Genomic DNA, 12,058 nt, shown 5'->3' with positions numbered 1-12,058 from the left:
AGCTGCTTATCCATAAAGAGAGAGAAAAAACCAACGCAAAACATGAACCTACCATTCCTACAGGTGAATACAAAAGATGCAATGGAGTGACTGATAATTACTGTCCTTCTCTACCGCTGAAGAGTGTGAAGAGTAGAACGTCTTTTAAAATCTGTCTTCCAATACAAAACTTCTGTAATTTGTTTTATTTCCCTTCTCTTTGAAAAACAGTGTTTTATATTCTTCATTTGCTACGGATGACACTGGCAAGTAGTGCTAATTTTTTCAGGAAATAATTTCTAATATTAAATGAGCAGACATATGCAGAAAGTTCTGGAAAAAGTTAAGCAAGATTTCTTAGTACAGAAAAAATGCAATCACTCCTTAAAATACTATTTGCATTAAAGTTATCTGCTAAAATGCACTTTTTGTGTAACCCCATTGGGCATATATATAGAAAAAAAAAGAATGGATGCCAAGTGGAAATATTCTTTCAGCATTTCAATGGAAATTCTGCCACATTCTTCCATATCTTTTAAGAACTCACAGAGATATCCTTGATGTGTGGTGCCTTTAATGCTGACAAGCTCTGAACAGGGCTTTTCATCGCCTTGATATCATGGTATTTTGGGTATATATGGAAACATAAGTTTTTGCTCAGACATCCTTGATAGTCTCCATTTTAATTATTATTTTCAACAGAGAACAATACTAGAATAGTAACTGCAGAAATTAAATTTTTCTCTGTAGCTCCAGGACCAGGTGTATGGTTAGAAATCAGAGGATTTCCTTGTTTGGATCCATAAACCAAACTTAGTTGAAAAAACTCAGCCCACACTCAGCAATAGAAACAGTTTCCATGTTCAGTAAAGCTTTGGCCTTCCTTTAGGACTGCTTATGAAAATGCCAACTGCTGCTCTGGTTTTGAAGATGCAAACCCTTGACACTCAGTTCTAAGACTGCCAATAGAAATCAGAAGAGATGCTACAGCAAAATAAAATTACTCATTCAATGACCTTTCAATTGTTTCTGTATTGCTGTCTAGGTAAAGCCACGGGATTTTTCTTCTTATATAAATGATTAAAAATCAAACAGAGCAGACCTTTACATTTTTCTTCCTCCTTGCTCATTTGCTTCTCAATTTCATTTCAATTTAATAACTTGTTCTGTGCTATGTGCTGCCATAGTTCAGAACACAGTGCTGTTAAACACTTGATCTGGATTTTGATACTTAGCTTTAGATGATAAACCTACATTCACTTTTTCATTATCTCTCAGATCATTAGCCCTTAAAGAAAATGTGCTTATCAAGAATTTAACCGAGGTTAATTTGTCTGATATATTTGAGTTAATAGAAAAAAGTAAACAATTAGTTCTCCTCTCTCTTTAGTTGTAAAGGTGTGAGACTCCTCTGCTCCTTTAGAAGTGAAATGCTCTGAAATAGCTCATGAATGTGACTGAACAGTTCTACTTTTATCATCTTCCTTGTCTCAGCAGCACAGTTCCTTGAGCCTGGAAAGGAGGGCATTTAAAATTGCTTTAACAGTGAGTTTCTGGTAGGCTCTCGTTTAATGCAGCCCACAGGTGTGTGATGAGAAAGGAGCTGTTGAATTGTTCAGGGTAAGAGCCATAAGTTGACAGATGCAAACTCTTTAACGGCTGAACTCAAAGGGCTGAACTTTTTTTACTGAAAAAGGTATTTTCAGTCAATATTATGATTAGCAGTCTCAGGCTCTCACTGAGGGAAAACAAAGGATGAGAGCAATCAGAACAGGATCCACCAGCACCCCCAAATCCTTCTCCCAGGGTTGTTCCATCTGCTCATCCCTGGCCTGGATCGATCCCGGGGATTGCCCTGACCCAGGTGCAGCACCAGCCCTTGGCCTTGTTAACCCTGAGATCCCCATGGTCCCACATCAGCTCCCTGATTTGAGTTTGCTCTGTGTAAATCCAAGAATCCCTTCTGACTGTGCCAGGGATCAGATGCCAAACTCATTCATTCCTTTCCAGACTTCAAATCCATGCAAGCACTCCTGGCTCCCAAGCACAGTGATCAGTGAGTCACTCTGGAGAGCAATTCTGAAGGCCCCTAACCCGAGCTCCTCTGGTGGGCTACTGCAGTGAGTTAAGAAATAATCTACGACATTGGCCTGGAATGCAATGTTTCATTTTCACATGGAATATTTGTACTTCACATTTAGATCACACTGTCAAAATGATGGAAGAAATTTAATCAGCCAAAGCAACCATTGATGTATTAATGAATGAGATCATTAAACACTGTACTTTAGCAAAGATGAACAGTTATTAAATTTGGTCATTGGACCTAAGGGGTCGATTTAGCTGGTTAGTGAAACCATTTGCTCTGCAGTTCAAGAAAAAAGATGTACTTTTGCAAAATGAGACCGTGTCTAGTGGTTTGTGTTGACCAGGTTTGCAAAATGAGAACATTAAATAAGTGAACCTTTTAGGAGTCATCTTCAAAGCCACAATATACATAGCAGCAAAGAAAGTCAATGGGTTTTGACACCAGCTCTGACCTTAAACCTTCCCTCCCTGCTTTTCTGTCCCAAACTCCTTTTGCTGCATCACCCTAGCACCAAACACGACAAAGAAGGTGAAACTCTCTTACTATTTGGAAAAATCAGGGACTCCTCATTGGGTGCCTAACTATCTAATGATATTCATTTGCTGGAAAGTGCAAAATGAAAACATATTTAATGCTCTAAATGCATTATGGGGGGTTATTAGGTCTCTAAAGACCTTATCTCAATTTTAACTTACAATGTGTTCACTAACAGCAGATATGAAATCATGATTTATGCATCCACTACTATCTTTGAATTCCCTTTTCTGGTAGTAGCAGAAAAATTTTGAACTCATAATATATTTATCAGCTTTTTCTTTTTGCTTACCCATTAGAATTCCTTTCACTGCTTTTTATTTCACAAGTACTTCATTTTAGAAAACTCTACAGAAATGAATAACACATGATAAAGTGTATATAGATTTTTAATCACTCTTTAGAAGACAGCCTTAATGAGTAAAGTCTTGATTAATTCGTCGTGATGATTTAAGTAGTTGACAGAGAAGATATTTTCCTAATTTCTATCTATGGCTCTCATGACAGGATCCTATCCTTTCCTTTTTCTTAATAGCATGACTAGCAAACCAAGAGTGTGCCAAGAAATGAAATCATCAAAATAGTAATAATAATAATAATATTAATAATAATAGATGAGGTTTTGAGAAGCCCTTTTAGCTGCCAAGTTTTTAATGCATTTCCAGAGGATCTGCAGTCCAGGATCTGGAAGAGCACACGATTTAGAGAAGGAAAACCCTGTTTTCACTCACCTTCACTTCCTACCTGAAGCCCCTAAATGCAGTGAACAGGGCAGGCTTCTCCCAGTGGCTAATTAATGAGCTTTTAACAGATATTCCATAAACATTAGGACTAATCAAGCCTGCTTCTCTGTGGATTTGTATCTCATGTTTGAGAAGAGATCCCATTGGAACATTTCTTGTGTTGGCAGAAGGTTTTGCCTATTTAGATTCTCTGGTGTTACACCCAGTGTTTCTTACCAATCACCTCTTAATATGAAGTTTGGAGGCTTTCAGCTCCACTGGAGGTGTTTTCCCCTCTTCCAGTTAGTCTAAAATTGGCCAATAATTTGTGGAGGCAAGCACGGACAGCCCCATGTCCAGAGCATTTGGCTCTGTCTCATTTCTAGGTTCTGACCAAGGAACTCGTGGCAGAGAGAAATGAGATCGCCCTGAGATCTTCTTACCCGGATGCTCCAAAGCTTTATTGTCTCACTTTTTCTCAGCTGGTGCCTTCCATCTCCTGTGTGATGCTGTGGAAGCTGGCCATCATCTTCCTCTGATATTTAAGACAGGGAAGATCCAGCCTTGCTGGCCATGTGTTTTTAGGGCTCCTCATCACCACTTGGTTGCTTTTATAAAGCACAAAATAATTGGAATTGTGAAGATTTGCTATGAAGTGCCCACAGAGTTTAAGAAACCAGTGCTCTTTTTCCTTTTGCCATTTAACACCCCTGGCAAAATGGCAGTGCAGCTTAGATATGAAAAATAATATTTGTAGGAAGAATATAGGAAATCTATTTAACAGACTTAAAACTTCACAGGAATATAGAATGATAAAAAATGTCAGATCTATGTGATCTGATAGAAAATGTTGAGGAAAAAAATACCTGAAGCTGAAAGGTGATGAATTTATGTTTGTGTATGGAATCTGCAGAAGTTTGTGTATTCACTAGTAATTCAGATGAAGCCATGAGCAGTTGGCCTTCTTCATTCACCTTAGGAATGTATTGTCTTTAGATTCTACTCCTAGTTCTACCCACGTATTGTAAAACGATGTGGATTACCAATTCTTTTGGAAACATGATGGCCTGCACTGTTTTAATGTCTACTTTTGAAATGAATACAAGGACAGTCTAGATAAGGAAAAAGGAATTGTGTGGGTTAACAGTCATATTTCACTTAATTTTCCTTTCCCACTCACTGTCTGCTCTCATATCAAAATGCACCTTGTGCACATAAATAAGGTATTCCCAGAACACATCTTCCAGCATTTAGGATAGCCAACTTTTAAGTTTAAAGCACACTTCTGAGAAACCCTCAAACAATGGGGATTAGAAACAAGAGGAGTTAAAGCACCACTTCTCCCAGTATTTGGAGATAAATCACTTAGTTTATTTAGAAAAATATATGTTTCAGTTTTACAGCACCTATGAACAAAAAAGATGAGGAGGGATCAGAAAGCCTGAAGAATAAAAAGGCAGCAGGAAAACAAATGTTAATTTAAATGTGTACAGGTCAGGTTGGATGCAGAGGAGAAGTGATCACAGTGACCTTCTGGTGCCTGTTTGAATTCTGACCTTTGTGCGATGAGGCAGCTGAAGATGTTCAGTGTGAGGGAAAGAGGCCAGGGTAGGGTTTTTGGCAGAGATTTCAGGTCAAACATGATATAGTATTTTCCCCTTTTCCTCTGAGTGAGAGCTATTATCTCAGATGCATATCAAAAACTGATTAAAACATTATCATTTAAAGTGACAGAGAGAGAGGAGAGAGGAGAGGATTTAATGAAGCTCTGCAGAGCATCAGCTGGGCAGAAAGATAAGCAAGGGGGAAAAATGATGTAGCCTTCATAACCTCCTAAAAAATTGCAGGATCCAGAATTCTTCTCCAAGTCCTTGGGCAAAAGAGTGAAAAGCTCTCCTCTATCATGCCCATGGATTTATGAAGACAGAACCCTCCCCAGGAGGTGTAATGAGAGCAGAAAGCACACGAGGGGGAAGTGAAGGTGAAAATGGAGGTGTTTGGGATCAGGGACATGTGAAGGGCTCCCCAAAACTCTTCTGCTGCACAGGAAGGGAAAACTGATTAATGCCTGAAAAGGCAGCAATAGGCAGACATGTCCAGGGAACAGAGTTCAGGGGAGGAATTACCCACAGACAGCAGGAGGCAGGGAAAGTGCAGCTCAGGAAAATCTAGGAGAAGTGAGGGCAAGGCAGGGCATGTCCCCATCAGTGGGGGACAGAACAGAAATCCCTACAAAGAGCAGAAATCCCTACACTCGTGGGTCTCAGTGCTGGCAGGGACAGACAGTGGCTGCAGAGAACCTGTTCTCAGATGGTAAAACCATCCTGGGTGTGAGAAATGCCTGTAGAAACCCACACAGAGAAGCTGCAGATTCATTCCCATCACTTCCAGAGCTGAATAACAGCTGAAAATCAGGAAAAATCCCAGCTGGCTTTAGATGCAGCATTTCTGAGCAGGGCACACACAGACAGGGATGTGAGGTTTTCAATCTTCCCTTCTCCAGCAAAAGAGAAGGTGAGGAAAAACTCTCATTATTAGAATGAGGAATAGGATTAAAATCTATCAGAATTTAAGAAAGGAATAATTAAAGGCATGTATTTAATTAGATTACTTCTTTTAAGAATAACTAAATAAATGAGAAAAGTAGTAAACACCTGTACTGAATAATTTTAAGTAAGATTAAATCAGTGAAATTAAAAGAAAATAATGAAATATTTATATCAAAACTAGTGGAAAACTAATGGATCTGTTTGTCACTGAGTTTTGGGAATACTAGCATAAAAAAAGTAAGCATATTAGAAAACTAGGGAATAATTCCTTAAGCATAGCATTAGGACACTGGGAACATTTGACTTTAAAGTATTCTTCAGAATTTGGGGTGGGAAAAACCCCTGGGAAAGACTGCAAAAGCCCCCTTAAGATTTTAAGGTTTATCTTGGCAAACTTACGGGGGGGAAATATAAAATGTAGTGACCTGCAGTAGGCAGAAATTACTGAGGTTCCTTGTAGGATTACTCTGTGTGCCCTCCTTCTCTGAGGAGCCCAGTGGCTTGGTAGCAAGAATGGGATGGTGGAGAGGGAAGAGTCTGACACTGCTTTTTTAAAAATGAAAATTTGAAACACTTTGAAAAACTGCAAGAAAGAAAAGGAAGTCATGTGCTTTTGTTGAAGTTGTGTACGTTAAGTTTGAAAATACATCATAAGGTATAATTTCTAGGTAACTTGGCTAAGGTGTCACTAGAAAGGTCTTTTCCACATAAAATGTTTGCTCACTGAATGTAAATTCATTTCAAATATCTATTTCAAGGCAAAATGTTGTGAAGTCATCATGAGTGCATGAATCCTGCTAATTGCATAATAAACACAGATCAGGAAAAGAGCAAGGTAACATCAGAGAGTCTTTTCCCCATGAACTCAACATCAATGTTCTGCTTTTTTTACGTACATAATGTTGTAGGAGAGAGCGGTCTAAATAAAAAATGTGTCTAATCAGACTAAAACAATAGCAGAGAATAATTTGCTACAGTTTCAAAGGCTTTATCCCAATCACAAAATTTTCCAGGAAGTCACTCCTGAGGCTCCCCCACCCACCCCATACACTCCAGGGTTTTTGATCAGTTTCAAGACTTTTAGATAGGAAAACCATATCACTTTCTGTGCCTCACTGCCCTGTGTGCTCTCTGTCATGAAGACAGGGATTACCATATTTTTTACTCTTCCCATCAAAGAGCTGTCATTGCAAAATACTGATGAATCCCGCTTAATTAGCGCCCTTCAAAGTAATTACACCTCCTCACCTCTCACGATTAATTGGCTTTGGTGCTCCACAGCTGCTGCATCGTTCCTGGCTATGCAGGTATAGTTCCCGTTGTGCAGCAGCGAGAGGTTGGAGATCCTCAAGGAGCTGGTGAAGTCGATGTTGTCGATGGTGACCCCGAGGCTGGCGGGGATGGGCCGGCCGTCCTTCTGCCAGGTGATGGTGATGGGCAGGTCCCCCGAGACCACCACGCAGGGGATGAAGACCCTCTGCCCGATGGAGAAGCGTGGGAACTCGAAAGGCTGGATGAAAGGTGGGACTGCGAAAAGAGAGGGAAAGAGGGAGCTGTTGAAGGCCTTGCTTTGGAAAAGAACGTAGCGGGGCGGATGTGCCGTGTGGAATGTGCAGGATTTACACCTCCAACAGCCGTAAAGCATTGCTCAGCAGGAAAAACCACATTTTTGAAAATACCTTTTCATTTCTTGGCTACCCAGTGCATAAGCAGAGATGACAAGCAGGGCTTCTAGAGACACCTGACTTCACTGGCAGACCCTTGCAAGAGGATCAAGCCCCTCTTCCAGAAATCTCCCCACCACCAGCTCGAGCCTCTCCAGGGCTGCCAGCAGTGACATTGCCAGGAAGAACTCAGCAGCTTTCAAGGTCTGGTGCAAGGGCCTTGCTTAGGGTCATGACATAGACCTAGAAGAGGCGCCAGCTCTGCTTCTGGGATGTGATGAAAGGGAATGTGAGCTTCCTTGACTGCTTCTAGCACTCTTTTCTTAGTGTTTCAAGTCACAATTCTCATTAAGATTGCAGGAAGGGAGAGACATGTACAGTACTTGTAGGACAGCAAATTAAGGTAAAACTTATTTCTGATCAGAGGGATGGTACAAGGCACAAATGTTCAAGCTGGCATTTAATTCCTGCTAAGCATATTTGGCCTGCAGGATCTTTTTTTTCTTTTCTTTTCTTTTTTCCCCATATTACTCTCTGGATAAACCAAAAAAAACCATGAACAAATTTGCCTTATTTTCTACCAAAGTAAAGAATTCTACTTCTTAAAATCATTTTGTTTTCAGGTATTTTTAATTAAAAAAAAGAAACAGCCAGTTAGATTAAATAAACATGGAACAATAATGGGGCTGCCTTGTTTTCTTTGGGTTGTGGTTGGAATGTTTACTAAAAGATTGGTAAATTGAGACTCAACTACTTGTCCAGATGAAGGAATCAAAATCTTCTGCCCCTCTCAGGGGAGCATTCAAACAGCCAGGGCATTGATCTCAGGCAGGTTTTTATCAATCACTCCTGAAAGGGCTGCACAACCAACTTTGCAAGCAGTACTCAAATACTCATTTATCAAAAGAGAAGGTTCCTAGAGGTTATGCACCTCAGATAGGAGTGCTTGGGAGATCAATTACACATCATCTGTACTACATTTGAACAGGAAAGATGGAAGGATACCCAGAGCAGAACATTTATAGTGATCTATATGTTTGAGCTCCAGAAGAAAATGAAGTTGGTGTCTTTATCTAATTGTATTTCTCTTGTCCTTTTTCCCTTCAGAAATTATAAGGTTGTGGTTTCCCCAGAGTTGAAGCAGAAAAAAAATCTCTCAAGTGGTTGCAGTGTATGCCCATGGACTTCTCCAACAGCACTTTTCCTCCTCTGCCACTGTCCTGTTTCTGGGATGCAGGGACAAGTATTTGTGACCACTGTGCCAGCTCCAAGCATTTCCTTTGATCCATATGTTGGGTCCTCCATCAGGAGTAAGAAAGTTTATCAAGCATGGCCAGCAGGTCAGGGGAGGTGATTGTGCCCCTGTGCCCCTGTGCTCAGGTGAGAGCCCACCTGCAGAGCTGCCCCAGCCCTGGGACCAGCACAGGGAGGACGTGGAGCTGCTGGGGAGAGGCCAGAGGAGGCACCAGGATGAGCAGAGGGATGGAGCAGCTCTGCTGGGAGGAAAGGCTGCGAGAGCTGGGATTGTTCAGCCTGGAGAGGAGAAGCTTTGGGCTGAGCTCAGGGTGGCCTTGCAGGGCCTGAAGGAGCTGCAGGAAAGCTGGAGAGAGACAATTCCCAAGGCATGGAGGGCCAGGAGCCAGGGAATGGCTTCCCAGTGCCAGAGGGCAGGGCTGGATGGGAGATTGGGCAGGAATTGTTCCCTGGCAGGGTGGGCAGGCCCTGGCACAGGGTGCCCAGAGCAGCTGGGGCTGCCCCTGGATCCCTGGCAGTGCCCAAGGCCAGGCTGGACATTGGGGCTTGGAGCAGCCTGGAACAGTGGGAGGTGTCCCTGCCCATGGCAGAGGGTGGCACTGGATGGGCTTTAAGGTCCCTTCCAACCCAAGCCATTCTGTGATCTATAATTCCATGATTACCAAGTCCCAAAGGACTAAGGCCTTGCTCAAAGCCATGTTCAAATGCTTGTGCACATGCACCTCATGGTGCAAGAGGCTGACACAAATCTGGTATTAACTCCACAGTTACCAGCACAGCCATGGTGCCATTTCATGAGGAGAGGTTATGACCATGCTCAGCTGCCACAGAGAGGTGACATCAGGGACAGGATAACACCACTCATCCTTCCAGGCCTTCACTGGCTTTCCCAGGAGTGTCTCACTGTCTGTGTTTGGGAAAAGTGCCACTGCCATCCATTTTGCTCATAGGCTGTAAGACTTTTTCCTGGCTACCATCTCTCTAGCTGCTAAAACCTGTCCTGTGGCATTCTGAAAATCTGGTAGATCAGGCATAGAGAAAAAAGGAAGTTGGTATGAATTACTGTGTTTATTTGAACTTTGAGCACTGGAAATTACCTGCTTGCTCACTTGGGGATTTTTGCTGTCACAAAGTGAGTCTGTCTCTTCAAATTTCTTTAGTCCAGCTAATTCATTCACATGAGACTGCTCAGATTCTTTGTACATCAGCAGAAAAAGGTTGAATTTCTCTTACCATTTACTGACAAGCAGTTCATAGTATAGAAGGGAATGAGGAATTAACTGAATGTGTCTTTCAAAAGGTTTTGCCATAAACTTTCCCCTTGATGAATGCAAATACCAGCCAAGTGCCAAGTCCCCCCCTCACCGTCCTGCCCAGCACATTTCTGCCCAAAGACTGCTCTTATTCTCAGACATCATTACTGAAAAATATGCTAAAATTCACAACAGGGTGGAAAATTGCTTCTGTATTTTCTGCTGAGTGTGTAACAAATTTGAGCCAATCTTTCACAGACAAAATGATATCAAAAGTCAGACAGAATGTTGCCCAAGGATTATAATGTGCATCTTCACTCTCCATCTCCCTGATGAAGAAAACAGGGAGCAAGATCATTAGGTGACATTGAAGTGTTTTTCAGAAAACTGATTTGCAAGGCTGCATTTACCAGCTCTAAAATATAAGTAGCAGCCTGCAGAGTATTTCAGCAATTGGCTAAAATATTTATAGGCAGCACATTTTCCTTCTACTCAGGTTTTTAAGATACAGAGGAAACCAACATTTCTGCTTCATAAAATATAATGTATATTCAACCTGCAGCAGCTTGCAGTCCTGACAAGGAGCTTATTTTAAAAGCCAGTGTGTAATTTAAAATCAGTGCTTAGAAGAAAAGTGAATAGTCTTGCAAAAACTTTGAAGTATTGAAGAATGTTTTTCAACTACAGTATTCACCAGTTTGGGTTGATAAAGGAAGTTTCTGGTGAGCTATCATAGGAGATAAACTTTCTTTCTGCTCATTTGAAGAAAGAAATGACCACAAAAAATAGCATTTATTAAAAATATATTATGAAATCTGGCAAATAATTTCTGAAATGTAAAAGTTTCCATTTGTATTGATACCTGCAGTAAAAAGTTGAGACATATGCTTGACAGAAGAAAATATCAATCTTGATTAACCAACATGTGGAGGGTTTTTCTCAAACTAAAGCTGTACCATTGCCAAGCAGCACTAAAAAGATAAGAAGTGTATATAAGTACTTTGAGAGAGAAAGTTTACAGTAGAAAAGATGTATTTAAAATCTGTTTAAAATACTTCAAGGTGTGTTTATGTGTTTTCCTTCCCTATACGCAGCTTTAGTTTCACCATATTTCAGAGCTTGTATTGGATTTTTGGTGAAATTATGCTAGTTTATGTATAAATTGTTCATCTTAACTACAGAGAGAATAGTCTGTGTGCTTGTGTACATGGAAGGGATGTTTCTTTTTCTACACACAATGGGCAGAAGAGGGAAAATCTCTGCTTCATGCCACCAAGTGCTGTGTCCTGGGAGTGCTTTATTGATGAGACCTTGAATTAAGTGTCTATTTAAGAAGAGGAGCATGGGCCAGCCTCATTAGTGCTAATACAGGAAGATTTAAATTATGTTTTTGTGCCCTAGCAAGGTCTTCTGTACCTCTGGGGGACTGCTGGAAAAGAGGGCAAGGAGGGCTTCCACGCTGCTCTCCATTAGCAGAGGAACATCCTTAATTTCTTGCCCTCCCTTCCATGGCAGTTGCGCTGGGAGGAGCTGCTGAGATGATTCACTCAGAGAGAGAATCCTGCAGATCTCCTGTTTCCTGCAGCAGCCTGCTGAACATGGTGTTCTGCACAGCAAAATGGAAGTCATCCCCTGCTTTATCATCATAAACTGTTCGCTAATGGATTTTCTTGCAACAGCACTGTTGCAGGGGCTGTGTCTACAATATAAAATACTTTTGGCAATGAATATTTAGGGCTGATGCAAAATAATAACTACCAAGCTATGCAGTCTCTTAGGGCAGCCATGTGACCCCAGATTTCATGCACTGGGAGTGAAAAAGCCAAAATCATTTTGTCTCTGCACAAACCCTAGCCATGGTCTAGAAACTTTTAAGTTTTCCCAGTCATCACAGTCCCCACTTTGCTTTCCTGCCACCCAACACTCACAGGCTGCCTGATGCTGTAGTGGGAGCTTCTCCACAAGGAAAGAGGGTTCAAAATGTTGTGTAGAAACCAAAAGTGCTTTTATGTCA

General features: G+C 41.2%; 1 protein-coding gene across 1 annotated transcript in view; it reads right to left on the bottom strand.

The window, feature by feature from the left end:
* DSCAM (DS cell adhesion molecule) overlaps positions 1-12,058 on the bottom strand; it is a gene marked incomplete at both ends in the record, with an annotated part of 439,009 nt that overhangs the window by 151,459 nt on the left and 275,492 nt on the right. Inside the window, one exon of the mRNA XM_082279051.1 lies at positions 7,122-7,400. Within this exon, the coding sequence (XP_082135177.1) occupies positions 7,122-7,400 (279 nt within the window). The remainder of the gene's footprint in view (positions 1-7,121; positions 7,401-12,058) is intronic.

Source organism: Coloeus monedula, assembly GCF_965178545.1.
Source record: "Coloeus monedula genome assembly, chromosome: 3".
Classification (NCBI taxonomy): Eukaryota; Metazoa; Chordata; class Aves; order Passeriformes; family Corvidae; genus Coloeus; species Coloeus monedula.
The sequence above is the reverse complement of the archived record's forward strand: the minus strand, read 5'-3'. Positions and strand labels throughout refer to the sequence as shown.